The 26650-nt window shown below is 38.4% G+C and overlaps 1 protein-coding gene across 9 annotated transcripts in view; it reads right to left on the bottom strand.

Moving 5' to 3' along the window:
* Positions 1-26650, bottom strand: part of TCF12 (transcription factor 12) — a 370531-nt gene that overhangs the window by 32342 nt on the left and 311539 nt on the right. For 6 of the 9 annotated variants that reach the window (XM_055118052.1, XM_055118054.1, XM_055118050.1 and 3 more), the window contains exons 9-12: positions 13112-13217; positions 11944-12083; positions 11342-11486; positions 10333-10397 (exon numbers count right to left, since the gene is read on the bottom strand). In XM_055118052.1, coding sequence (XP_054974027.1) covers positions 10333-10397; positions 11342-11486; positions 11944-12083; positions 13112-13217 — 456 coding nt within the window. Of the gene's footprint in view, positions 1-10332; positions 10398-11341; positions 11487-11943; positions 12084-13111; positions 13218-25323; positions 25441-26650 lie in introns of those variants that run through there. The other 3 variants (XM_012936116.2, XM_004602610.2, XM_055118056.1) reach the window with 2 other exon arrangements.

Genomic DNA, 26650 nt, shown 5'->3' with positions numbered 1-26650 from the left:
CACCACCAGGGGTAATTCCTGAGTGCAGAGCCAGGAGTGACCCCTGTGCATCGCTGGGTGTGACCCGAAAAGCAAAAAAATAAAGACAAGAGTCCATTAAAAAAAAACAAAACAAAACAAAACAAAAAAAACAAGGGCCTCACCCAGTTACACCGAGTGATGAAGGCTGGGTGCCTAGTGGTGCTGGGGGCCATCTGAGTTAAGTCCCCAGGCACTGTGGGTATGGATGCGATGGGACTGAACCCTACTCTCTGAGCCGTATTCTGAGCCCTGACAGCATAGATTTTTCACCAAATTAAGTGCCAAAAGATGTATGAGTGTTATATTAATTTAAATTTTACCTTGAGAGACAAGCTCTCTGGTCTGGAGCTGTAGTTCAGAGGTAGAACTTGCCTGTCTGTTTGGCCCGGGACCCCACCTTGCAAAGGCAGCTCTGGGGCCAGAGGTATAGGACAGGGGTTAAGGCATGTAACTTGCCTGCAGCTGATCTGGTTTTCTCCCTGGTACTGCAAAAGGTTCCCAAAGGACCTTCCGGAGCAGAGAAACACGAGCAAGCCCTGAGCATAGCTGGGCAAGACTCAATACTATGTGGCCCTCAAAGTTAACTTTTATGGAGAAGAGTGTGTATAGCAGGGCTAGCAACTAAACTGGGGCACGTACACAGAAGGCAAGCTCTTGGTACTATCTCAGCCCCAAAGACAGCAACTTTTGAGATAATCAGGGAACAAGTGAAAAATACCTAAAGGTCGCATTTTAGTTCCCAGTGGTCTTCATATTACACAGTGTATTATATTGTATTATACACTGATTTATTTCCATCATATGAATTAACTACAGTAACCGAACCAACAAAAGTAGGTCTCAACATATCTTATTACTTTTATCAATCACTGTATCTTATGTTTAAAATTCAAATAATTATCCCTTTTATGAACAACTAATTCTAACTTCAATAAATGTGTTTTGACTACAATATTAGCAAGGAAAGGAAGGTTGCCAATGGATGATGGTAGTAAGCTGAGTGATTGAAATTTCAGTTCCATAAAATTTTATTTTGTTATTTTTGCTGGGATGGGGATGGGTATCTAGGTCACATCAAGCAATGTTCAGGGATTACTCCAGGTTCTGTGCTCAGGGGTCACTTCTGGTGGTATTTGGAGAATCCTATTTGATGCTGGAGACTGAGCCTGAATGCAAGGCAAGTACCTTATCCTGTACAATCTCTCCAACCTCTACATTAAATTTTTCTGATGTTCTTAATTAAACAACCCATTGACTCTATTTCCTTGTTTCTAGGGATTAACAGCATACTCCTAGGATATGTATATATATATTCCTGTAGATGTATGCTACTAGTCCTCAGAGACAAAGAATTAGAAAATTGGAAAAATAGTACACACTACTACTTTTGTTCATAGTGTTTTCATTAATCCTTTTCATTAATCACGAATCATGAAATCCCGTTGATCGTCGATTTCTTGAGCGGGCTCAGTAACCTCTCCATCCATCCTATCCCTGAGATTTTAGAAGCCTCTCTCCACTCGGCCTTCCCAATGATGTTGCACCGGAGGCTCTTTCAGGTCAGGGGAATGAGATCCTGCTTGTTACTGGTCATTAATCCTTAACTGTCTAAATTTGTATATTTGTTTATAATCTCTTCTAACTTTCCCCTTCCCCCCAGTAAAATGTATGCTCCAGGAATATAAAGACTTTGTTTAAGCAATGCAAAACTTCAGATTCTACAATGCTGGTAAGTACATCCATGCTGCGAGGCTGGAGAGATGACAGCAGGAAGGACTCTTGCCTCCCATGTAACCCCCCCAAAACAATAACAACACAATACCACCAAAATATTCCACTTAAAACAAACAAAAAAACAAATCCTCATTGAAAAAAGGTTATTATAAGTTCCCATCTAAGGCCTTCCCTTGTATGCATATTCATGCAAGGTCTCATTTCTCCCTTACTCTTCCAATTCCATAAAGTAGGTTTCTCTAGAACTCTAATCTTAGTTTTCTAGTTACCTGAATTTTATCTCTTGGCAATCCTATTCTCTTTGTCAAGCATCCTATGTATCCCTGTGAATAGTCCTAACTACACACCTCGGTCCTCATACAGGTTATTGGACTTCAGCTACATGTTATTCCATCTTGAGTCTAACGCCATCTTTGTGGCACACCCTATGCCCTGCTTCCTACGCTTCCCATCTTGTTCCCTTTCCTTCAGTGCTGCCAATCTCATGGCCACATAGGAACTCAACACGTTGCTGGGACAGGTGCACATCATTCTCACTGCCATGATATTGCTACTTTAAATCTTTAACTTGAGGCCAGACTATTTAAATTTTTATATTTTCTTCTTTTGGGGGGAGGCCATTCCTGGCTCTGTGTTCAGCAATCACACTTGGTGAGGCACAAGAGACCCTTTGGGGTGTCATAGTATTGAAGCTAGGACAGTTGTGTACAAGGCAAGCAACCTACCTTCTATAGTATTTCTCTGGCCCTAATTTTTTGTTGTTTGCTTTGCTTTTGGGCCATGTCTGATTGTGCTCAGGGCTTACCCCTGGCTCTGTGCTCAGAGATCACTTCTGGTGGAGCTTGAGGGTGCCAGGGATTGAAGTGGGGTTGGCTATATGCAAGGCAAGTGCCCTACCTGCTGTACTGTATCTCTCCAGCCTCCTCCAGCCCTAAGTTATTATATTTCTGATTATATCCTTTTCCTTTTGTCCTATACAAAACTGCCTGAGTTTTAGCGTTCTTAACTAGTGGTCAACTGTGAAATCCCATGTAGAGCCATCTGTTGCCTGCTAAATAAAACAATCATCATCATCCCCTTGATTGTCGAACTTCTCGAGCGGTCTCAGTAATGTCTCCATTTGTCATAGCCCTGAGATTTCAGCAGCCTCTCTTTACTTGTCCTTCACAATGGTGCAGCATTGGAGGCTCTTTCAGGGTCAGGGGATTGAGACCCATCATTGTTACTGGTTTTGGCGTATGAATACGCCACAAGGAGCTTGCCAGGCTCTCCCACGCGGGCAGGAAACTCTTAGTAGCTTGTCAGGTTCTCTGAGAGGGAGAACCAGGCTATCGGATGTCGTGTGGCCGCTTCGTGTGAGCTTGGTTTTATAGTCTCTGGATGTTGGCCATTGATGGGATTACATGGCGCTGGGGGCAGTTTCTGGGTGTACCACCTAGCTACTAGAAAATGCGGGATCTGGGCGGAAGAGGCCTAGTCCCGATCCGAGCAGGCTTGAAGATCTCAGCCCCGGGTCCCTCACACCTGGGTTCCTCTGCCCGTTCCTTCATGTATGAGGCTCATCCGGACCATTTGATATCTTGAGGTCACATACCACTTTTGTAATTAGATCATAAAAATACCTTTTTATTTTATAACTTATATTTGCTGTTTTTTCCCTATCAAGACAAAACATGTTTTTGCATTTTTTAAATATAGCCCAGCTAGTCAAAGTGCCTGTCTCTTACCTTCTTCAGCGGGTCACACAAATCCAACTCAAATCACCTCTCCATTTACATGTTACTTTTACCTTCCTCATACTCTTGAATGACCTGTAATTCCCTCTGGTCTTTTACTTCACACTAGGCTTCAGACTATTATTTTCTGTGTACTTGTCTTTTTTTTCTCCTTAAAGGTAAGCTGTTTGAAGGATGAGACCTAATACCTCACATTCAACTTTGATTCATCACTGTCTTGTACAAGTACCTGTATGTGTGTATACACACATACACATATATGTAAATATATTAACACATATATTTAATTGAGGATGTGGCTTAGTGGTAGAGTGCATACCTTACATAATACGAGGCCCTGGGTTCAATTCCCCACATTTCTAAGAACAATTAAACCAAAAACTAGAGTGATTAAATTACATTTATTCTACAATAATTTTGATGAAAAAGCAGGACTCAGCAAATGTCAGTAACTAGTCAAGCATTTAAGTGGTGAGATTCAGTAACACAAATACCAAAGAGGGGAAAAAAAGGTCTTGCAATAAAGATGAATTATTTCACAGGTGAGCTTTGTGGAATAGGATTTGACGGTAGGATTTCTCTATTTCTAATTATTTACACTGACACATTTTGGTTTGATGTGGTTTGTTTGATTTGTCCATATCACCTCATTAAGCACATATGGACTTTTGAGGTTCTAAATGGAAATCACCCCTATTTCCCTGCTACCTCTGCCGTTAGAGGTAAACAACTGCTAACCATATCAAGAACCTCAGAGAAGGATGAGGTTGTTATTTTACAGTTGTGTATTACTTACCACCTTGGAATGATGTAGCAAAAATGTTCTGATGCTTACGAAACTCACTGTGATGGGCCAGAGAGGGAGAAAGAGAGAGAATACTGGTGCTAATGTCTTGCAAGGCAAACAGCAACCCCAGTTCAATATCTGAACTGAAGATGGCCCCAGCAGATTGCCACGGGTGACCTGGCCCATCAAAATGAGTCCTGTGTACGACTTGGTGTGGTCCCACTCCAAAACAAACCAAAAACTCAAGAAAGTAAGACAAAACTCCTTCATGTTTAAAAGAGAAGCAGTATAAAAATGTATCAATTAAAAAAGATACTTTCAGGGACTGGAGTGATAGCACAGCGGGTAGGGCGTTTGCCTTGCACGCGGCTGACCCGGGTTCGAATCCCAGCATCCCATATGGTCCCCCGAGCACCGCCAGGAGTAATTCCTGAGTGCATGAGCCAGGAGTGACCCCTGTGCATCGCTGGGTGTGACCCAAAAAAAAAAAAAGATACTTTCTGGCCTTTTTAAAAAAACACCTTCTTTATACAATAAGCCATTTCTCCACTCATCCACTACATTTCCTGGTTCTACTTTACCCTAAATTGCAGTGATGATAAACAGTTATTAAGAATACTATTCCTCTACTGACAATAGTCCTTTTTTCTTTTTTCTTATTCTGTAAAAATAATTTGAATGTGGGGTTGGAGTGACAGTACAGAAGATAGGGCGATAGGGCATCTGTCTTACAAGTGACAGACCTGGATTCAATCCTGGCATCGCTGGGTGTGACCCCCAAACAAATAAAAAATAGTTTGTATGAGAGAAGAGGAGGAGGAACGCACAGTGAAGAAAGGCAGAAAGCAATCATGAGGTCACATATCACTTAACAAACCCTTATCTTGACATTTTCATTCTTTTATCAAATCACACAGAAATTATACTTATACCATAGAAATAATTGTCACATTAAAAATTCTAAACATTGGGCTTTATTTGACAAAGAATCTTCTGACTCCGAATATTATATTTTGCACTTTCTGATCTTAAAGAATTACTACATTGGTATTTGAATGAAAAAGAAAAGAGAAAAAAGTTACTTTAAGAAGAGGACGAGGGGCCGGAGCGATAGCACATCGGGTAGGGCGTTTGCCTTGCATGCGGCCGACCCGGTTCGAATCCCAGCATCCCATATGGTCCCCCAAGCACTGCCAGGAGTAATTCCTGAGTGCAAAGCCAGGAGTAACCCCTGAGCATTGCTGGGTGTGACCCAAAAAGCAAACCAAAAAAAAAAAAAAAAGAAGAGGACGAGATGGGGTGATTTAAGGGTCTTGAGTATAAACACAGAGTAAGAATTTAACTCTGCATGGAGTCCTCAGTGCTTACATGACCACTGCTGAATAACTCCCATTACCTTCTGCCAGGCTTCACTGTTAATATGCCTCATTTTATTGCAACAAATAAGGCTCCTCCTCCTATCAGTCAGGGCCATTCCGATCAGCAGGGTGCCAATAAAGCCAAGACTAATGAAAAGGCCTCAGACAGAAAAGGGACAATGGAGAGCTCCCCAACTCAACCTTGGAACTTTGAGCCTGATTTTTCACACACTACAGCCCAGGCACATTTTAGTTCATCTTTCTTATGCTAATGTTATTGAGTCTAAGGAACAAAGGAACTTATTTCATGAATTAATTTTGAATGTCAACTTCCCTAAATTTTCTTTTCTTTTGTTAGAGACTACTGAGCATTTTACTATCCAGACTGAACACAAATGAACACACACACTCTCTTTTCTCTCTTCTCCCCCATCCTTGCTGAGGTAGAAATCAAAACATAAATTATCACAAAAAAAGTCTGATATAATCAACAAAGTTAAACAGTCCTCTTGTTTGATCTCCTCTAAATTAAAGACCCAGTGTTTTGATATGGTATTAGGCACTGAAATAAACCAGATGTTTCTTCCTCCATATAACCCTCCATGGGCACAATCTTAAAGGGTTATTGTCTGGCAAATGTTCAGGGAAACACATTAGAAATGGCACCAATACCCAGATTTTCCTTTCCTTCTATCTACCCTAGTTTATTATCTAAACTAATGTATAATCCACAGGGCTTTGGGAACTTTGTGTAAACACTTTCATGTACAATTCTCCTTCTAGCTATCCAGAGATTAAGACCACAATTATCCAGGCTTAAACCTAAAATAAAGGAACCTTTGCAAATGTATTATCTGGCCTTCCATGTTTAATCACAGAGCATTCTGTTGCCTTTTAATACCTAAACTGAAGAACAAAGGTTGTACCCTCTGCTGTTTCACACATGAAAGGCCTTCTAAGACATACACTAGAGAATGTAGAGCTAGACAGAACTAATGAGAATAGCATGGTGTTCATTGAAAACTAATGCCATATTAAAAATGTCACATTATAAAGAACCAAATGCAAACACAAAAGTTCGTAAGCCTGTGACTGTACCTCACGGTGATTCACTAATAAATAATTAAAAAAAAAAAAAGAACCAAACACTTCAAAATACTTTACCATTTCTAAATAACCTAAAGATTTTTTTTTTTTTTTTTGCTTTTTGGGTCACACCTGGCAATGCACTGGGTTCATTCCTGGTTCTGCACTCAGGAACCATACAGGATGCTGGGATTCGAACTCAGGTCAGCCACGTGCAAGGCAAATGCCCTACCCGCTGTGCTATCGCTCAGTCCCAAAAGAAAAATTCTTAAATGCATGTCAGAATCTCAAAATATAATCCTTGTAAACCTCGTTTCTTCTAATCTTTTTATTCCCATCTTGAAATTTTTATTTTTCAGCATATTAAGATAAACTAAAGTGAACGTTGAGTCTGTATTGGAAGTTGGGGAGAAAAAAAATGTATCTGGGGGAGGTGTCCAGTGGGAAGGGGGACAGCAGATGGACTGAAGGCCGGCATCTGAAGTGTGTGGACTGTGGCATAAGTGATGGAGCAGATGGAATGCATCACCATCAGCTATGACAGAAATGATTTATGGAATGACCTGGCTGCTCCTGCCTAGTAACAACATGGGATGATGAAGCTGAGTTTCCAAGACAACCCGAGCCCACCCATTGACCAGACGAGGCATTCTTCCCTTGCTTTCCACTCAGTACATTTTGGGTTTTCTTTTCTAACCAACTGGGTTGATTAGTATGTTGGTCATAATATGGGAAAACAATCAGGTCAATTTGAAGGGCTACTGAAAATGAGTTTGAAGAAAATAGTGAGAAGATCACAAACCTTGTCTGCCGGCTTGCAAAGGTTCCTACAGTGTTTACACAGAATTTTCTTGGATGAAGTGAAAATCACACTATATGCAAGAAAGGGTATTCTTAATGCAGGCTATATTTTTAAAAGCTGCCTACCACTAAATTTCCAAACACTATGTCTTTCTAGATGTAAAGCCTGCAAAAGAATGTGTCAAGACAATTAAATACCCAGAAGACACCCCAATTTAACATTATGGAATGACTTTTCTTCCTAAATAGTTAAGTCTTCATGGGGGAGAATGGTTAAGTCCCTAATGCTAATGAGTGGGGCAATTCCCTTTAATCCTCACCAACACCCCGCAGGACAACAGTCATTGGAAACTACTCCTCCTAGACCTAGACGGACAGAGAAAAGAAGCTGGTCAGATCAGGGTTCTAATATATATGGGCTTTAGCCTTTCCAGCTTCATGATCCCTAAGGCAAACTACTTTATCGTTGTAAGCTGAAGTTACTTAACCTCTTAAACCTTGGTTCCTCATCTGTAGTGCAGGGGTAATAATGCCAACCTTGCAGGGTTTTCCTCAGGGTTATTGCATGTCATGCTTAGTATAGCACCTAATACTGAGTAAACATTCAAATTATAGAAATATTATTGTGTTATACTATCATTACTATTTTTGTCACATGATGCAAGATTAAATTCAACCAATATTCAAAAGCTCTATTTTGCCTGGGCTTCCTAGGTGTAGATGATTTTGACCTTAGCTTCAATTCTCGATAAATTTGTACTTAGTACAGAGACAGATTAATTTACAGAAACCATATCCAAAGAGATCTATCTCCTTCAATGTTCAACAGTTCCTTCCGACTGCTCACACATTAAGTGGTCTGTCCTCCCCATGAACAGCAGCAAATGTCTGACAGGGTGCTGCACTTGATAGAAAATCTACCACAAGCGGAGCCTGAGATAGGAAAGCACTCGGTTCCTGGCATTCCACACCCCACACGATCCCTGAGTGCAGAGTCAGGAAGAAACCCTGATCATCGCTGGGTGTGCCTCATAACCCTTCTCACAGACGCCCCAAATCTAAGACAACTCTGGAATTCTAAGAGGTCTAGCACCCAAGAGGAATGAGCAAAGAAAAGGCGAGGTATGAGGAACAACTTCAGTAAGTATAAAGCAGAGGCGCCTCTTTGTACATCTAAACTGTGGATTACTGGTAAATGCTCTCCCAAAAGATTCTAAAGGGAGTGACTTCCATTTTGACATTTTAAAGATCATACATTAAAACACAACCATTAAAGTCCTAATGTGATCTAAATTAGTTGCTTAATAAAATACCATGTAATTACTAAGATAGAGAGTTCTATAGGCTAAGCTCATGCTTCAGAGGTGGAAGGTCAGAATTCGTTTCCCTGTTTCACATGGTCCCCTAAGCGATGCTGGGAACTGCTCTGGAGAAGAGCTGGGTATAGACATACCCCGCCACTTAGGGTACATAAACCACCCTACCCATCATCCACAACCATGACATCTTCCCATCTGTTTACCAGGAGTTCTTGAATGGGAATATTTTCCTGGGTTCTCATTTCTTTAACGTATCAATTATAGCTGATTACTTATTCCTTTTAAACTATGTAAAGTACTTTCTGTCTTGGGCCCTGAGTCATAGTAGTGTGTAGGGCAGTACAATGGGTAGGGTGCTTGCCTGGCAACACTCTCACCTTGACTGCACTCAATCCCTAGTATCTCATGGTTTTCTGAGCACCACCAGGAGGGCTGAAGACAGGAGTAAGCTCTGAGTACCACCAAGAGTGGCTCCCAGACAAATGAAACAAAAGAAAAATTGAAAAGAAAAAGATAACCTCCTTCATAAAACAGAACTTAGAAAAATTCCTTACATGGGGCCGGAGTGATAGCACAGCGGGTAGGGCGTTTGCCTTGCACGCGGCCGACCCGGGTTCGATCCCCGGCATCCCATATGGTCCCCCAAGCACTGCCAGGAGTAATTCCTGAGTGAAAAGCCAGGAGTAACCCCTGAGCATCGCTGGGTGTGACCCAAAAAGAAAAATTCCTTACAAAGGTAGTTCCTCTTCTTGATCAGAAGAACGACTTTTCCCCTTGGTTCCCTTTGACTTATCTCATTATTTATTTATTTAGTGAGAGAGAGAGAGAGAGAGAGAGAGAGAGAGAGCGCGAGAGAGAGAGAGAGAGAGAGAGAGAGAGAGAGAGAGAGAGAGAGAGAGAGCGCGAGAGAGAAAGAAGGGAATCAAACTCAGGGTCTTGTAAACACAAAACATGTGCTCTACCCACGAAGCCACAATCCTGACCCCATGACGCACACAGTTAAACTGAAGTTAGAAGGATAGTTCTTTCTTTTTAATTTCTCTCTCTCTTTTTCTCTCCGATTCTTTTTTTCTCTTTCTTTTAGAAGGATAGTTCTTATAAGAAAGGGGAAGGACGGGGCTGGAGTGATAGCACATTGGGTAGGGTGTTTGCCTTGCACGTGGCCGACCCGGGTTCAATTCCCAGTATCCCATATGGTCCCCCGAGCACTGCCAGGAGTAATTCCTGGGTGCAGCCAGGAGTAAACCCTGTGCATTGTCAGGTGTGACCCAAAAAGCAGAAGAAAAAAAAAGAAAGGGGAAGAAAGGTAATCTTAGGAGTAATTTAAGGGCAACACAGATCAGTGCAAACCCAAAATACCTCTAAAATAGTAATAAAGTTTATCATGCTACAGTTACTCCTTAACTATGAAATATATTTGTCACAAAATCTAATCACTGCATTAATTAGTATACAACACATTCAGCAAAATACATAAAATTAATACTCACAGATGCCAAAGCCTTTCCAAGTGCATCACCTGTCTGAGAACTTCCAGCGGCATTCCCTCTGGTTCCTGGATATTTCAAAAAAGGAAAATAAGTCAAGAATTTTAGCAGGTATGCATGCATTTTTTTTAAAGAACTATCCCCAAGTACCTGGCTGTCTTCCCCGGAGCCCCTCGGAGAGGGTGGGCTCAGCTTCCCTCCCCGAGCCGAGCAGAACTCCCAAGGCCAAAGACCTCCAGAGCCTTAGCTATAGCCATGCTCAAGGCCCCTCTCCACACGTCTGGACAAGTCTCACGCATGAAGGTACTGGCAGAGGAACCCAGGTGTGTGGGACCCGGGGCTGAGACATCTAAGCCTGCTCGAATCGGGACTGGGCCTCTTCCGCCCAATTTCCCATTTTCCAGTAGCCAGGGGGTCACAACCAGGGACTGCCCCCCCAGCGCCCTGTAATCCCATCAACGGCCAACATCCAGAAACTTAAAGCAAGCTCCCGGAACCTCACGGCCATTTCTTATAGCCTACTTCTCCCTCTGGGAGAACCAGGAGGCTACCGAGAGTTTCCCGCCCATATGGGAGAGCCTCACAAACTCTCCGTGGCGTAGTCATATGCCAAAACCAGTAACAATGCTGGGTCTCATTCCCCTGACCCTGAAAGAGCCTCCAAAGCGGCATTGTTGGGAAGGACGAGAAAGGAGAAGCTGCTAAAATCTCAGGGCTAGGACGAATGGAGACGTTACTGAGACCGCTTGAGAAATTCGACGATCAATGGGATGATGATGATGATGATGACATCATTATTTCAAGGTTACCCTCTAGTGTTATTTCAAATCTGTCACAATAACCCAGCAAACACTTAATAAGCTGAGGTAATGAGTTCCTTACTCGTTTTACATTGATGAAAATCATAAAATTTTGTTTCTTCCTTTCTATACTCCATACTCAAAACAAAAACATGTGCTGGAAAGTATTACTGATTAGATTTTGGGAAGCACTGCCAAGCGCCCAAGCTCACCCAGGATGCCGTCGGAGCCGTTGACTGGAGGAGTGTGGGAGGCAGCCACGTACGGAGAGCCGCCGGAGCCACCGCGGTGGAAGCTGGACATCGGGGGGAGGCCCGTGCTCATGTCCGTTGGCGACACTGAGTGCGGAGGGTAACTCTAGACAGAGCGGAACAGAGACATGATCCACTATGTAAGTTTTTAAAAATGATGTGCAGGGGCTGGAGTGATAGCACAGCGGGTAGGGCGTTTGCCTTGCACACGGCCAACCCAGGTTCGAATCCCAGCATCCCATATGGTCCCCCGAGCACTGCCAGGGGTGATTCCTGAGTGCAGAGCCAGGAAAGGAGTGACTCCTGTGCATTGCTGGTTGTGACCCAAAAATGATGTGCATACGTAACTAGACAACTACTCTAACAAACTGAAAAGGACACCACAGTTCAGCAGCTAAAGAGTGCTACTATTATCATTTATTTTTTTAAAAAGGCATGCTAAAAGCAGTAAGTCTGTATGTACTTCAGAAATTTTGGCAGAATCACACCTTATACTTGTAAGCCAAGAAGAATACAAGTGAGATCAAAGTGCTGCTGTACCCTAGTCAAGTGTTACAGCCTACCAAGCGGTCATGGGAGTGAAGGCTGCCATAACTACTGGACTGAGACATGTGGGAAGTGGAGGTCCCCAGAATTCCACCAAAACCAGGCTGGCTCATCCCATTTGATGAACTCCAAAGGTCAGAAGAATTGTGGGTCCCATCTAAGACAAAAAGAGAAATATAAAATTTTCCTTAGCTGATTTTTTTCTTTTATTTTGATACTATAGAAATTCAAAGGGTCCCCTTCAGATAGATAATTTTCAACCCCTTTTAATTTAGTCTTGTATCCAATTTTCTTCCCTTTATATTGTATAATTACTATTTTAAAAAGAAGCAATGGAGCTTTACAGTCAAATTAAAAACATCTTCCTGTAGTAGGTAGTTCATTATAAAAATCCTCAGAAAATCTAAATTTGTATCAAGGAGGATTTAAAAAAATTCCGATTTGGGAACAGATTGGTCATAATTTCTGATTAATTGGCATACCCATTAATACACATAAAGGTTCTTAATCGATAATAAGCAATGTACGTTATATCAAACATTCTGAGCAATGAAAGTTTCTCAAATAGTAAACTTAGAATTGATGATGTCTACATATAATCAGTTTTTAAATGTAACGTGTTAACAATGATTTCACCTTTCACCTACCAACGTAAGGTCAAAGAACTATTAATTTAGTAATTAAGTATTCCAAGAATATATGCTTTCCAGAGTTCAAAACCACAGGCAACAAAATAAAACATATTTGCTAGACGTGAAAGATAATGTACTACCTTTCTTTTCTTAACAAACTTACTATTTTATGATATTCACTGTGTATATTGACAATTCTTGGGGTGATAAATACTTGAAGGAACAAGTTGTTAATTAATAGCTTTCATATATTTAAATGCTAAAGTGAGAAAAGACAAGTGCATTCCTTTTCTTAACTGACGTTCTTTACACATCCAACCAACTTAGATGGACTCTTTAAACAACTTTATCTAAAGATTTGCTGGATAATTCAACCACGCTGCAGCCGGCAATACATAGCACTAGAAAACTTTAAAACAACTTTAAAAAGAAATAATTTCTGAATTCTTATAAAGGCATTCTCTATCTTCACAATTTAAAAGTACTAATATATGTAAAAATATATCTGTAAATATATAACTGCCATAGTACTTGACCATTTCACAGTATTTACCTTGCATAAAGAAAGTGCTAGCAAACATGCTGGTTGGTGGCTTAGGAGATGGGTAGTTAGGAGAGTCACGGTTGAAATCATCTGAATTTGGAGATGGTGCATATACCTTAAAGTTGAACAGAAAATATCAAATGTAAATGACTGAGATACTCTTACAATTTCATAGATGACCTAAAAAGGCCTGATGTTTATGAGCCCTCCTAAATATTCAAAGAAACTACTTAAATACACACAAATGTTAACTTTGCTTATATCTGCATGTTTATTTTCCATCTGATCATCAGAGAAAAACACTACTCCAAATATTCCTGTAATATGTGGTTGGAGGAAGGATGCAGTGGCTTTGAATGCTTGCCTTGTCAAATTATGGTTAGGAGTTCAAATTCCTGGCATCCCTGAAGAGCCGGCATAATCCTGGGAACTCTGCTATCTGGGGTTCCTGGTGCTAGAGTGACTTTGGTCACATTGCAGTTAGTTCTGTGTAAATACCACCCAAAACAGTGAGCATCACAACTGAAAATACGGGAGTGCTTTGTCCAGGAAGTGCACTCCTGGTGAGCACGACCACTCAGCGGTGTTTCAGCTGAGTGCGACCCCTGCTCGTCACAAGCACCCAACCACTGCCACAGTAACAACAGAAAGAAGGGCTGGAGGGAATTAAGGAAATAAAAACAACCAAACCAAACAGTTCTCAGGTTGGAGATGTGGTTAAGTGGTAGAGTCTATGTATAATGTTCTGAGTTAGATCCCTGGCACAGAAAAACAACAACAATAGCAAATGCACCTGTATGCATATACATCTAAGAAAAATTAATATTAACTGAAGTATCTAGAATGCATCTTTATGTGATAATAATGTTCACACAGATTACAAACTCTAGATCTGACACAGGCTCATGATTCAGTATTATGGTAAAACCAATGTCCTGTGGATACAACACAGAATGAAATTTAGGTTCATAACATTCATTCTTTTCACCCTTTAATATTAGAGGCTGGGGATATTGTCCAAAGGACTGGACCACAAGCTCTGTATGTGGTAGACCTATGTTTGATCCCTGAGCATTAGTGGGAATATCTCCTGCAAAACACAGGATCAACTCACCCGTTCTTATGACTACCAAAAACGGGAAGGTAAGCAAGTTAACATTGCTGATGATACAGAGTTTACAAAAGCAAAGTAAATCAAGAGTCAGGAAGAATGAAAGGAATCTTATCTTGAGCAGTATATTAAACACATACTTCAGTTTGATATCTATATCCAGTAAATTTTATCCCAAAAGAAAAACTGTACATTTAATTAGGAAAAAGCAATTGTTATCTATATTATGGGAATGTGTGTTAAAATAATACACTTTCTTCTGTGTTGCTTAGGTATGGAAAATATCTGGAATCACACACTTCATCATTAAGAAACTTAATGATTACATGTCTGTTTTTAGAACTGGGAAAGGGAATTAACTTTATGCCCTGTTACAGTTTGAAATTTCTATTTTCCAGGCAAGACAGTTTTTATTGAAACTTATTCAGAAAGCTGTCAGGGGAGGGGCAGAGCGCTAGGACCTCAGCATCCCTCAGCACCGCCAGGAGTGACTCCTGAGTGCAGTCACGAGTAACCCGAGTGTGACCCAAAAAGAGGAAAAAAAAAAAAAAAGGAAGAAAGATGTGAGGAGAGACAGAAGGAGGTAATGTGTTCTATGAGCTCAAGAGAGTCTGCGGGCTTTTCCAGAGTGGAAAAAGATAAGCAAGTGAGAGTGATTTCAAGGGAGAACACAGCTTGAGGAGCTAGCTGCAGTCTGACATTTCTATTTCAACCACACATTTCTATATTATAGGAAGCTGAGGAAGCATATGTCAGGATTAAAATGGGAGTCAAAGAAACTACACTTTTTATTAAGTTATTCTCGCTCTGTCTGAGCCACTCATTGACTGTAAAGAATCCTGGTAAGTCACCTAGCCTCTGAGATTCAATTTCCTTATTTGTGAGAAGATGATGTGAACAATACCAGCATCAAAGGGATGGGGGGATCGGGCAAGGTTGGTGAGGTCACACACCTAAACTGTTTAGTACAAGAGGACTGGCACTTGTCTTGTACGAGGCCGACCCCGGTTCCATTCCTGCCACCCCATTGGTACCTTCCCAGCATTGTCAAGGGGTCTCTCCTGAGCACAGAGCCAGGAACAGCCCCTGGCACCTACAGGTGTGGGACCCCCAAATAAAGAACAAACAAGTGCACTAAGCACATGGTCACATCACACTGTCATTCTTATAAAGCAGTCATATGCTAAATACACGTTGCTCTGGAATCCGTCCAGGGAATAACTGAAACAGTTACAGTTTTTCTGTAACTTGAAAAAAAGTTTTCCTTTGATAAGATCCTTTTTAAAGACTCAATTCATCCTATTAAATGAAAGATTAAATTGTTTTTACTCCTCTAGCTTGTTGTTGCCTATTTGGTATTCAAATTAATTACCTACCTTTCAAATTCCAGATCTAAACAAACATACAATCATAGAACCGAAGGAGCTCAGGGCAAGATATGTTTCTAAGAAATATTTAGAAGATGCCTAGGTACAATATAGATAAATATGACAAAAAATTTCAATTTTTATTATATACATTACGCATTTTTCTAGGTTAATGTCACTGCATAAAGATAGTGTTGCAACAAAATAACTGAATATATACAAATGCATTTGGAATGTATTATTTAGGCTGATAAGCAGAACAAAACTTCCAAGAAAGGCATTTTGCACTGTTTTTTTTTTTAAGTTAAATTTTAGTATCTATATCATAGCTATAGGAGGCTAAAACAACAAGCTAGAAAATAAATGTTATAGGCATAACAAAAAATACAAATGAGAAAAAAATTAGAAAATAGCATCAGAAGGTTGGAATGATAGTACAGTGGGTAGGGCATTTGCTATGTACAAGGCCAACCCAAGTTCAATCCCTGCACCCCTATGGTCCCCCAAGCCCACCAGTAGCTATCCTGAGTACAGAGCCAGGAGTATGTCCTAAGCACTGCTGGTGTGGCTTCAAAACAAACAAACAAAAGAAAATAGTACCAGAATACAAAATTTTTTTTTGGGGGGTACCAAATGTTTATCCATTGATCCAAAGTATGAAATAAAATCTCTATCTGGGTTACAGTAAGATATTATATAAGACTCCCACTGGTAATTAAGAAAAAGTCAATTTTGATGTATCATTTCACACAAAAGCCACGTAATTTTTCAGCTTAAATTTATACACAATTTATGTTTCTTTATTCCTTTTTTTTTTTCTTTTTAGGTCACACCTGGCAGTGCTCAGGGGACCATATGGGATGTTGGGAATCGAACCCGGGTTGGCCGCGTGCAAGGCAAACGCCCTACCTACGCTGTGCTATTGCTCCAGCCCGTTTCTTTATTCTTATTCCAATCTATTAATTGTATGAGGTACTTTCTTTTTTTAGGTATGAGATACTTTCATTTAAAAAATTTTAACATGCTTGCATTTATAAAAATAGATTTGACTTAAATGCTTAAATGATTTGAACAAATTGCTTTCAAGGGAGAATATATTGATGAGATAAGGTTTAACTGATAACTGTCATGAAGCGCAAGAAGACCAAGAACCACAGAAAGCAGAAGAGGCTTGCTGGCTTTTACATAAAAATTTATATATATAATTTATTTTTTCTTTCCAGGTCATACCCGGCAATGCGGTGATGCTCAGGGATTACTCCTGGCTCATGCACTCAGGAGTTATTCCTGGCAGTGCTCGGGAAACCATATGGGATGCTGGGAATTGCGTGCAAGGCAAACGCTCTACCTGCTATGCTGCTGCTCCAGCCCCATTATATATAAATTTTGTATAAAAATTTTAAACCTTATGGAAAAAACAGGGCTCGTGTCAGTAATAAATCTGTATTTTAATGCTAGTTTTTAATAGACTGGACAAAATAAATGGACTTTTAAAGAAAAAAGCTTATGAAAGAAAATGGCAAAAATCCTAAAACTATTCTATTTATTATTTACTAACATAAGTTCAAATTTTTTGGGGGGGGGCTTTTTGGGTCACACCCAGCAACGCTCAGGGGTTACTCCTGGTTCTGCACTCAGGAATTACTTCTGGCGGTGTTGGGGGACCACATGGGATGCCGGGGATCAAACCCGGGTTGGCAGCATGCAAGGCAAACACCCTACCCGCTGTGCTATCACTCCAGCCCTGAGTTCAAAGTTTTTATCATAATAAAAATGTTTCTAAAAAACATGGTTCTCTCAGACTCATCTAAGAGCATTTCTAACACAGTTCAAATAACTTTACTTCTGGTATCTTAACCATAGCTTGCAAAACAGAGATGCAATGTTCTGAAGCAACAGTTGTGCCAGTCCTGATTTTTCAGATCAAAGAGTCCTTGCGGTGAAGAGCAACTGATGTGGTCCCACAGGCTTTATTAACTCCAGATGCAGAGAAACGGCCAGCCAACTCCACAAAAAGAGCAAGTCTCTTTCAGTTACAATCAGCACTGCCCACAAATTAAAGCCAGACTGCTTATGTCATCTGATCACCTGCACATAGATGCCAGTTTTTTTCCAGTTAATGATCTAATCATGCATTTAAATCTTTAGTATGACTTTGTATTACAACAAACCATTTTAAAATTAAAAGAAAGGAATAAGTATGTTTGAGATGATTTAAAATATAACAGAAGCAAAAACTATTTGAGAAACAGGAAAAAGGCACAATTAAGTGATTTGAGATTTCTACAAAGATGTGATAACTACTTTGAATTGTGTCCTAGCATTCTGGCTCCCATTTCAGAATGCCGGGCTTGAGGCTGCTGCCAACACCCGAACTCTTTTCCCAAGCACTTATATTAACTCTCTGAAATGGCAATGAAAGCAAATTTGAGTGTCTGATGAATACAACCATGACACTGATTCCAACTTAAAGGAATGTAAGTGAAAATCTGACCTCCTTTCACTGCTAAATCTGGTCGAAAACAAGTCAGCATTAGTATCTTTAACTGCCACATCCCATCCACACAAATTTACTTCCTAAGAGTACTTCAGGAATGACTATTTACAGTCACTTCTTACAATGATCACACAATTATCTTTGGAATGTTTTGCTTCCTGCCCTTAGTCAGAGGTGAGTTAGTAAACACAGAGTTTTCTACTTGGGTTACAGTGTCATATGCATAACCTCAATGCAGGGCAGACCACTGTGCGGCTCACGAGGCTAGAATTGTGTGCTGGGCTCTTGATTTGAATGCATTTCTCTTGTCATTAGTGTTGGAATGACCTGAAAGCCAGGAAGACATTATAAGTCACTGGTAATTTACTGAGAAAATATACAAAACTTAAAAACTTTTGCTCTGAAAGTAATTTTTCTTTTTATCTTACCACACAAGAGAGGATGAGACCCCATGCTTAAAAAAACAAAAACAAAAAAACACACACAAACCATAGTATGTGGCAGTAGATACTTTTTACAAGTCCTAAATAGAAAGAGTTGGAAATTTTCTTTCCTATGTGAGAACAGCTATACTATCTTAAGATACGCTTTAGCAAAAAAATTAGAATGGTTTAGAGAAATAATGTCCAAAGAGATTTCTCTGATGGCATTTGTGCTGTACAATATAACTGTGTGTTATTGAGCAGATGAAATGTGAACAGTACTAAAGGAACTCACATTTCAATGAGTGAAATAAGGATGTGAACAGTGGTTATTATATGGAGCAATATAGGTTTAAATCACATTGTTTACTCAGCAGTTTAAAATACATTATTTTGCGACAAATAATCTTAAAAATAATCTTAAAAATCTCAAAGCTGATGAAAAGCAAAATCACTGCAAACTCTCATTTTTAAAGATCTAACATTTTTAGAACATTTTAACCTAATGTGAAAAAGAGGATAAGTAAGCTTATCTTTCTGAATATGCTATAACAGAATTTATTACCAAAGATTTCACTATATTTAGTCTTCTTTTAGTTCTTTTGTCAAGATGACATGAATTAAGGTGCTCTTTAAGGTCATATACTAAATATCTAATGCTAACATATGAAAAGTTTAATGCTAATCATAGATATCATTTCAGCACCATCTTCATCAAATATCAAGATTAACAAAATAAAGACAATTTGGCTAATAAATCCTCACCATAATTTTAAAACAAATGCTACAATTCAGGTCTGCTTAAAATTTGCATGCTATATTTTAAAATAAAATTTAAAACAATAAAATATTGTTTTATTTTGAACTAAAATTTATTTAACAAGAGATAATTGAGTATCTAATCCTTAAAAAAAAAGTTTAGGTCTCTGGAGAAAAAAAAATTTCAACCTAAGTTAGGTTCTATTTTATGGAACCTTGGGATCAATAATTAAAAATATTCACATTTAAGGGGCTGGAGCGACAGCACAGCAGGTAGGGCGTTTGCCTTGCACTCGACCAACCCGGGTTCAATTCCCAGCATCCCATATGGTCCCCTGAGCACTGCCAGGGATAATTCCTGAGTGCAGAGCCAGGAGTAACCCCTGTGCATTGCCGGGCGTGACCCAAAAAGCCAAAAAAAAAAAAAATCACATTTAAATGTTGAAAACTAAAGACAAATTAAGTAATTATCAAGATCTTTTTGTTATGGGGCCCAGAGCGATAGCACAGAATGTAGGGCATTTGCCTTGTACGTGGCTCACCCGGGTTCAATCCCCAGCATTCCACATGGTCCCCCAAGCACTGTCAGGAGTAATTCCTAAGTGCAGAGCCAGGAGTAACCCCTGAACATTGCTGGGTGTGACCCAAAAAGCAAAAACAAAACAGAACAAACAAAAAAATCAGGAAAATCTTTCAGCTACTACTCATTAACTTACACGTTTCACATAGAGCAAGAACAATATATTGCAAGAACAATGTATTTATTTCCTTCTTAAAAAATTTTTGGAACCTAATTTGGTAAAAAGATGCTATTTAAAAATGAAAAGTTTGGTTCAATAATTATTTCATGTAGGCAAGAGTGCTAGGTAAAAATTAGAGAAATTTAGAGATTTCCTAAAAATTTCTTATCAAATTTTTTTTTTGACCTTGGCCACACTTGGCAATGTTGAAGATTTAATTTTGGCTCTATGCTCAAGGATCAGTCCTTGTGGTGGTGGCCTTGAAACCATGTGTGGTTCTGGGGATCAAACGGGCTGGCTGCCTGCAAGGCAAGTGTCTGAATACTCGTACTATCAGCTTTATTCTTCTTACTGATTTCTTTGATAATTCTGGATCAACTATTTTCTGTAATACTGATCTTAGGTATACATTTAGATATAAATCATTCCTTTAACCTATACAATACCTTCTTAAAGCTTCTAAAATTTAGATCCTCTCATTTTGTTTTACTTCTATCAAAAATTAAAACCAAGGGGCTGGAGAGATAGCACAGCGGGTAGGGCGTTTGCCTTGCACGCGGCCGACCCGGGTTCAAATCCCAGCATCCCATATGGTCCCCTGAGCATGGCCAGGGGTAATTCCTGAGTGCAGAGCCAGGAGTAAGCCCTGTGCATTGCCAGGTGTGACCCAAAAAGAAAAAAAAAAAAATTAAAACCAAGCAAAGTTCTAAAGTAAAAGACATTAATTCATTTAAATAAATCTATGGAATAAGAGCCTGAGATTTTTCTAGTGTCTTGGAATATTCAAAGAGACAGATTTAATAAATATCTCAAAGTTTTTCATATTTTAGTATTTATTTTTCCTTAAAGCTCCATCTACTGCTAAAGTTTCTGTGGTAATTCCAAGACCAAGGCAAGAAATATGAACACAATTCCAGTACTAAATATCTCTAAAAATGGAAACTACAAAGACATCATAAAACAAAATGTCTTCAGTTCAATTTATGGAACTCACAAATTATCTTTCTGAAAGATTCTTTTTACTTAATTAGCCTGTTAACATTCAACTGGAATTTCTGTAAAAGGGATAGTGTTTATATTTTCAACAGTTTTTTAAAAATTAAAAGACTAATATCTTTCCCCAAGAAATTCCAGAGACACGGTTAGGGGTAAAATAATGTAAGATTCATTTTCAAATAACAAGAAAAAAGAATTCCCTCTTCAGTACAAAGTGCCTTAAAACAACTCATTTCTGATGTCTAACAAGCAGTAGGTTATTACTGGTTTTCCAATGTTAGAAAAATTTCCCCTTAAGGGCAGACACATTTTAAATTAATTTTAAATGATCATTACTGTGCATATTTTACGACCTCTGCATTGTAACTCTTACTATTTTCACAGTAGCCATTATTTCTTAAAAAATAGTAAACACATTTATTTCCTGTGGAGAAATAAACTATAGAATTGAAACTTGTATGCTGATTTCTGAACAAATCAATACCTGTCACTCCAAGCTGCCTACATTTTAAAGACATGTAGATCTAACAATTCAGCACCTGATCCCCTTCTTCAATATGTATCACAAACTATTAGAAAGGGACATAATTTTTTTCTAAACATTAATAAACCTGACCAGTAACAACATACTCTCCTTGCAGGGGCCACAGAGTTTTGACTCACTGGTATTTGTATCTATTTGCATTTAAGCAAACAAAAAATCCTTCTTTGGTTTATACAACATACCCTCAGATATTTTCCACCAAAGTAGATTTCAAAGTCCTTGTCACTCATGTCTTTAGCATTTGTCTTAGAGAGCTAGTGTTTTCCTTATCATATAAATGTTAGATTTAAATCTGTGCCCACAGATAACCTGAGTATTTTAAGTAACTGTATTTTGCTCTCCCATGTAAATTAGTAATAAATCACCATTATAACAGGAAATGTAGTTCCATATATTCTCACGCTGGTTTCTGTACTATTGCCTACAATATTCATTTGAAAGATGTCTTTGAAGTACGTGGAATGTAGAGTTTTGTTATGCATCACTCAAATTCTGATGAAAAGACAGAATGCATGGTTAGGCAGGTGCCAAAACCATGATGAGATTAGGTTTTAGAGTGAACTGTATTAGAAAAAAAGACTTGCAAGCCATTTTCTTGAACTTTAAAACCTGTGTTGTTAGTTTGCAAGCAGAGTTGTTAGGCTTTATCTTAAGAGATGTTAATACAAATATGCCTAACTGACTATATCAACCAGCATTTAAAAAAATGGCTGTTTGATTACATATTCAAAATTATTTTTCTTAGAACAGACCAGTGCTTTTTCCATTTCCTCTCCAATGCACTATGTTCTGGTAAAATGGTAACAATGATAAAAAAAATTTGGCCGTTTGCTTTGGAGATTAGTTTGTCCAGGATGTCATACCTGGGGAAGCCTGGTCCCGGCTGCCGCCCCAACACTTAATAATTGGGTGGGGCTTCAGTAAAGTACTTCAATTCCCTGAATTTCTTTCCATATTTACAAAACGAGGCAAGTAGCAGGTGAGTGTCAGTGGCTCTGAAAATTAAGTGAGGCAAACAGAGCCCTCAGCGTTGCTTCTCCCTCACAATAGCTCTGACCAAGTTAGTTCCTGCATCTTCTTTTCTAGATTCTGCCCCAAAAGTTCACTATTCAAAACATGCTTCAGAGTCTGAGTTTTAAAACCTCGACATTTGTGTTGTTTCTAACATGACTGAAATAATCCCTTGATACAATTAAAAAGCATCATGTCTGTTCTTGCTGCAGTTCTTATATCTGCAACACTCTGGCACCTTCAGTACAAAGTCTAGAAAATGGAGGCTGTTGAGATTAGAGGAAAGTCGAAACCTCCATATTCCTCAAGGTAAAGGTAAGGAGTCTCCTCTCCTTCCCCAGACTTTCACTCCTTTGCCCCTCTGACGCCTACTTTCTGTACGATAGACACCACTCAGTCCTGGCACTGAGGAAACTGGACACAGGCCAAGATTTTTGTAGATAACGAAACTCAGAAAACCCTTTCTTCCTTACTGTTTCTTAAACGTCACAATTATGGCATTCTTTTTTAAAAAACAGACTGTAATATGTTTTAGTCTAGTAGAGAATACAGCTACAAAAAAACCCTACAAGACACAGGACATTAATTCAATCTCTTTTCAAAGAATGAGGAGCAGGGTTAATGTTTTCGGTTTTTCTTTCCTGTGCATAGTCAAGCCTGTTACATTTGTAGCAATACAATACAGCCATATCTTAACTATATAGTTTTCCTCCCAAAGAGTCAGGTCAGTCTTATTATTAAAGTAGCCCCCCTAAACCCTTAAATAGATGGGATCAACTTGAAAATTTAAATTTAAGAAACCAGAAAAAAAAAAGAGAAAGCATTCTCTTCAAGGCAAGTAGTACTACAATTTCTTTCTCATAAAATTAACAATGGGATGGATCTCAAAAATGAAATCAATCTAAACTTATTAGTATTTCAAATACTAATCTGCTCTATCATCTCAAAAAACAGTGATAAAATTGAATGAAAACCGTGCTTAAAATTAACCTGTCCACTTCGTTAGTCTACTAACAGACTGAAAATTGCATATGATCCTGCCAGGATGTATATTTCACTTCAACTCTAAAAACAGTAGTGCTAATTTTCACTATAAGACATTTACCAACATAAAATATGATGGGATTTCACTGACCTTTTATAAATATATACTACATACTTTTCTTATTTTACATTTCAACAGAATTACAATAAACCAAAGGTGTAATATTAAAATACATACCAAAATATAAGTAATGCTATGGCCGATGACAGAGGACTGAGACAATATACATCATCTATTCAATGCATTTTTTAAGAACATAAACGTCACCTTTGACCTGCATCAGTCACAAGCTATCAATTTTCAGGCTGCACTCCTCTACCATAGCAGCTATGTCACCTACCGTAAGCCTGGAAATACTTAATATGATCAAAGCTGCCCTCTCCCCACCAATGTAGAACAAAGAGAAAGACAAGGAAATTATACAGAGATAAGAATTTTGCTTACATTACCCATAGAAATCTATATCTAATATTCTCCAAAGTCCTGCTTACATGGGCAGCTTGAATACTTTTTAATGAGAATATTTTAGCTTGATACTCAACTAGCTTTATGAAAGCTTACCAAAGTTTAAAAACAAATGCTAACGGTCTGACCCTAAAGAGACCTTACCATAGTAAGAAAATGAAAAAGTACTTTCATTAGTTCTCTAGCACCCTGCTACTTTCAAAGGCATCTGTTTCTTTCAACAAACATTTCCATGTGGCAAAAAGAGGGACAAACCTATCTAATTTTACACCTATTTTTAGGGAACTGTGATTAAAGTCTCTCTATAACTTCAAGCATTAACATTAAAATCTCCAAGTACAAAAATAAAAAACCATGTATTAATAAGACACTTGAGAGAAAATTTCTTTTTGGAAAAGCTGAGGAAGAAAACAGTAACTTCCTGACACAATCCCAAGATAACTTTTCATTAGATTAATAATTTTATAATATTTATAAGTATCTTACAAGTATTTCTCTCATCAAATCTTCTAGAGACATTTGCTTTCCTTAGAAAACGCAAAAATCCTCTGATTAAAATATATGTGGACAAACATACAAAATAATACCAAGTAATTTAAAGAAAGAAAAGACTTAGCAACCAGGAAAGTATTGCTTTAAAACATCTAACCATGTGCTACAAACTGACTATAAATATATCCTTTGAAAAAATGTATAAATGCATTCTTTGAAAAATAGTGATTTATTTTATGAATCTGTATAGGGTCAAATTTTCAGTTTGATTGAAAACAGATGGTAGCCAGTCAAGGCAGGCTCTGGACCTGAAACTCCAAACAGGAAACACGGCCGTCACTAGCTGCCTGCTTCCCTAATCATTCCCAGAGCTTCATACTTATTTTTATGAATATCCAAAATGACTTTCATCTTTCCCTCCTATCTACAATGAATAAAATAATCCCTAAACACATTATAAGTGTATGTATATTTGTATAGATTATATGTTTGCAACATAAAAAAACATTAAAACAAATATACTTCAAGCTCAGTGTTGGTAAACATTAGGCATTAAAAATAACGCACAAATTCAAGCTTCTATTCTTTACTGCTTGAAAAGAGCCACAAACTATTGAGAACTGTGTGAAAGACTCACTTTGACACTACTTAACAGCAAGAAAATACTATAGAAAATAATGACACAAAACCTCACTAGTTTTAGCAATTAATCCATACTGCTTTCCAATAAAGAAGACAGTTAGCAGCTTTGTGAACAAAGAAAAAGACTTACCGTCTTCCCATTATAATAGTACATTAAAGAATTGCTGCCCGCCCCAGGCACAGGATAAGCACAATACATGCTGAGTTTGAAACTGTTACTGTCTGCAGCTCACTGCTCAGGGCTTCTCTCCAAAACACACATCTACACAGCCAAACAGAGCAAGTCTCCAGCACTATGTATCCACACATGGATTTACTCAAAAGGAACTTATGCAAAACAGGACTGAACCAACTCCCAGAGCACAGGGGAGGGTTTAAGCTTTAAGTAAGCTCTCAATTTTCATCAAGTTATTGCATTGGTGGAACAGCTTACAATTCTAAATAATAAAAAGAGATAAAAATGTCCAAGAGAAAAATATCCCAAGGAATATAAAAAAATACAGCTTACAATTCTAAATAATAAAAAGAGATATAAATGGCCTGGAGAAAAACATCCCAAGTTAGTTTTGAGCACACACCCACACCCACACCCCCTCCCCCCAAATAAAGCAAAATGAAATCTCCTGCTAACCCTTTTTTAAAACTTGAATTAAGTCAGAGCTCTTGGGGCAAGGAAACCTAGCTTGCTACACCTCTAGCAATAATACCACCTGGTGTGGTCTAAAGATGCTTCCAAGTTTGATAAACAGATGATCAAGCAAATAGGAATTGGAAATGCTGAATCACGTGTAACAAGAAGCAGCCACACAGTTTAGCCTTTAATGAAATAATTTCCTGGAGAAAACCAACACATTATCTAAGTACCTCTTACCTAAGTAAAACAAATTACAGTTTTTTTTAAATTATCCAAAAATTATTGGAAAAGTTGAAATATTTCATGAAAAAGTTTTTAATAACATTTAAAAACATTAAAAAATTAATAACATTTTTTTCAGATAAGTCTCCTTAAAGTCCTCATTTGTAAGACTAACGAAGCTTATAATTGGCTAAATGCTTCTAGAATATCTAATACACATTAAGCAATCCAGTAATTAAACAGAAAAAAATAAATGATTTGTTTTCCCTTATAAAAGGTTACCATGTATAAAGACCAAATATGCATGCTAGCTAGTATAGTAAGCTAAAAAACAAATTTCCTAGAAGTAGTTTCCTTCTTTTAAGATCACAGTTGTTCTTAAGGGGTACTTCGATATTACTATTTTTTATATTATTGCTCAAATATTTCAAAAAGGAAAAATAGTAAGTATGAGAATAAATGTCATATACCTCTTAAATATTATTCAGAAATCAGTGTTTCAGGCACTATGCAAATGCATGTTTCTCACCTTCTGTTGTTTAAAAATTTTCTATTTATCTTTTAGTGGGAATTTCAACTCATAAAAACATACTGGCAACTT

The sequence above is a fragment of the Sorex araneus genome, chromosome 10, assembly GCF_027595985.1.
Source record: "Sorex araneus isolate mSorAra2 chromosome 10, mSorAra2.pri, whole genome shotgun sequence".
Classification (NCBI taxonomy): domain Eukaryota; kingdom Metazoa; phylum Chordata; class Mammalia; order Eulipotyphla; family Soricidae; genus Sorex; species Sorex araneus.
The sequence above is the reverse complement of the archived record's forward strand: the minus strand, read 5'-3'. Positions and strand labels throughout refer to the sequence as shown.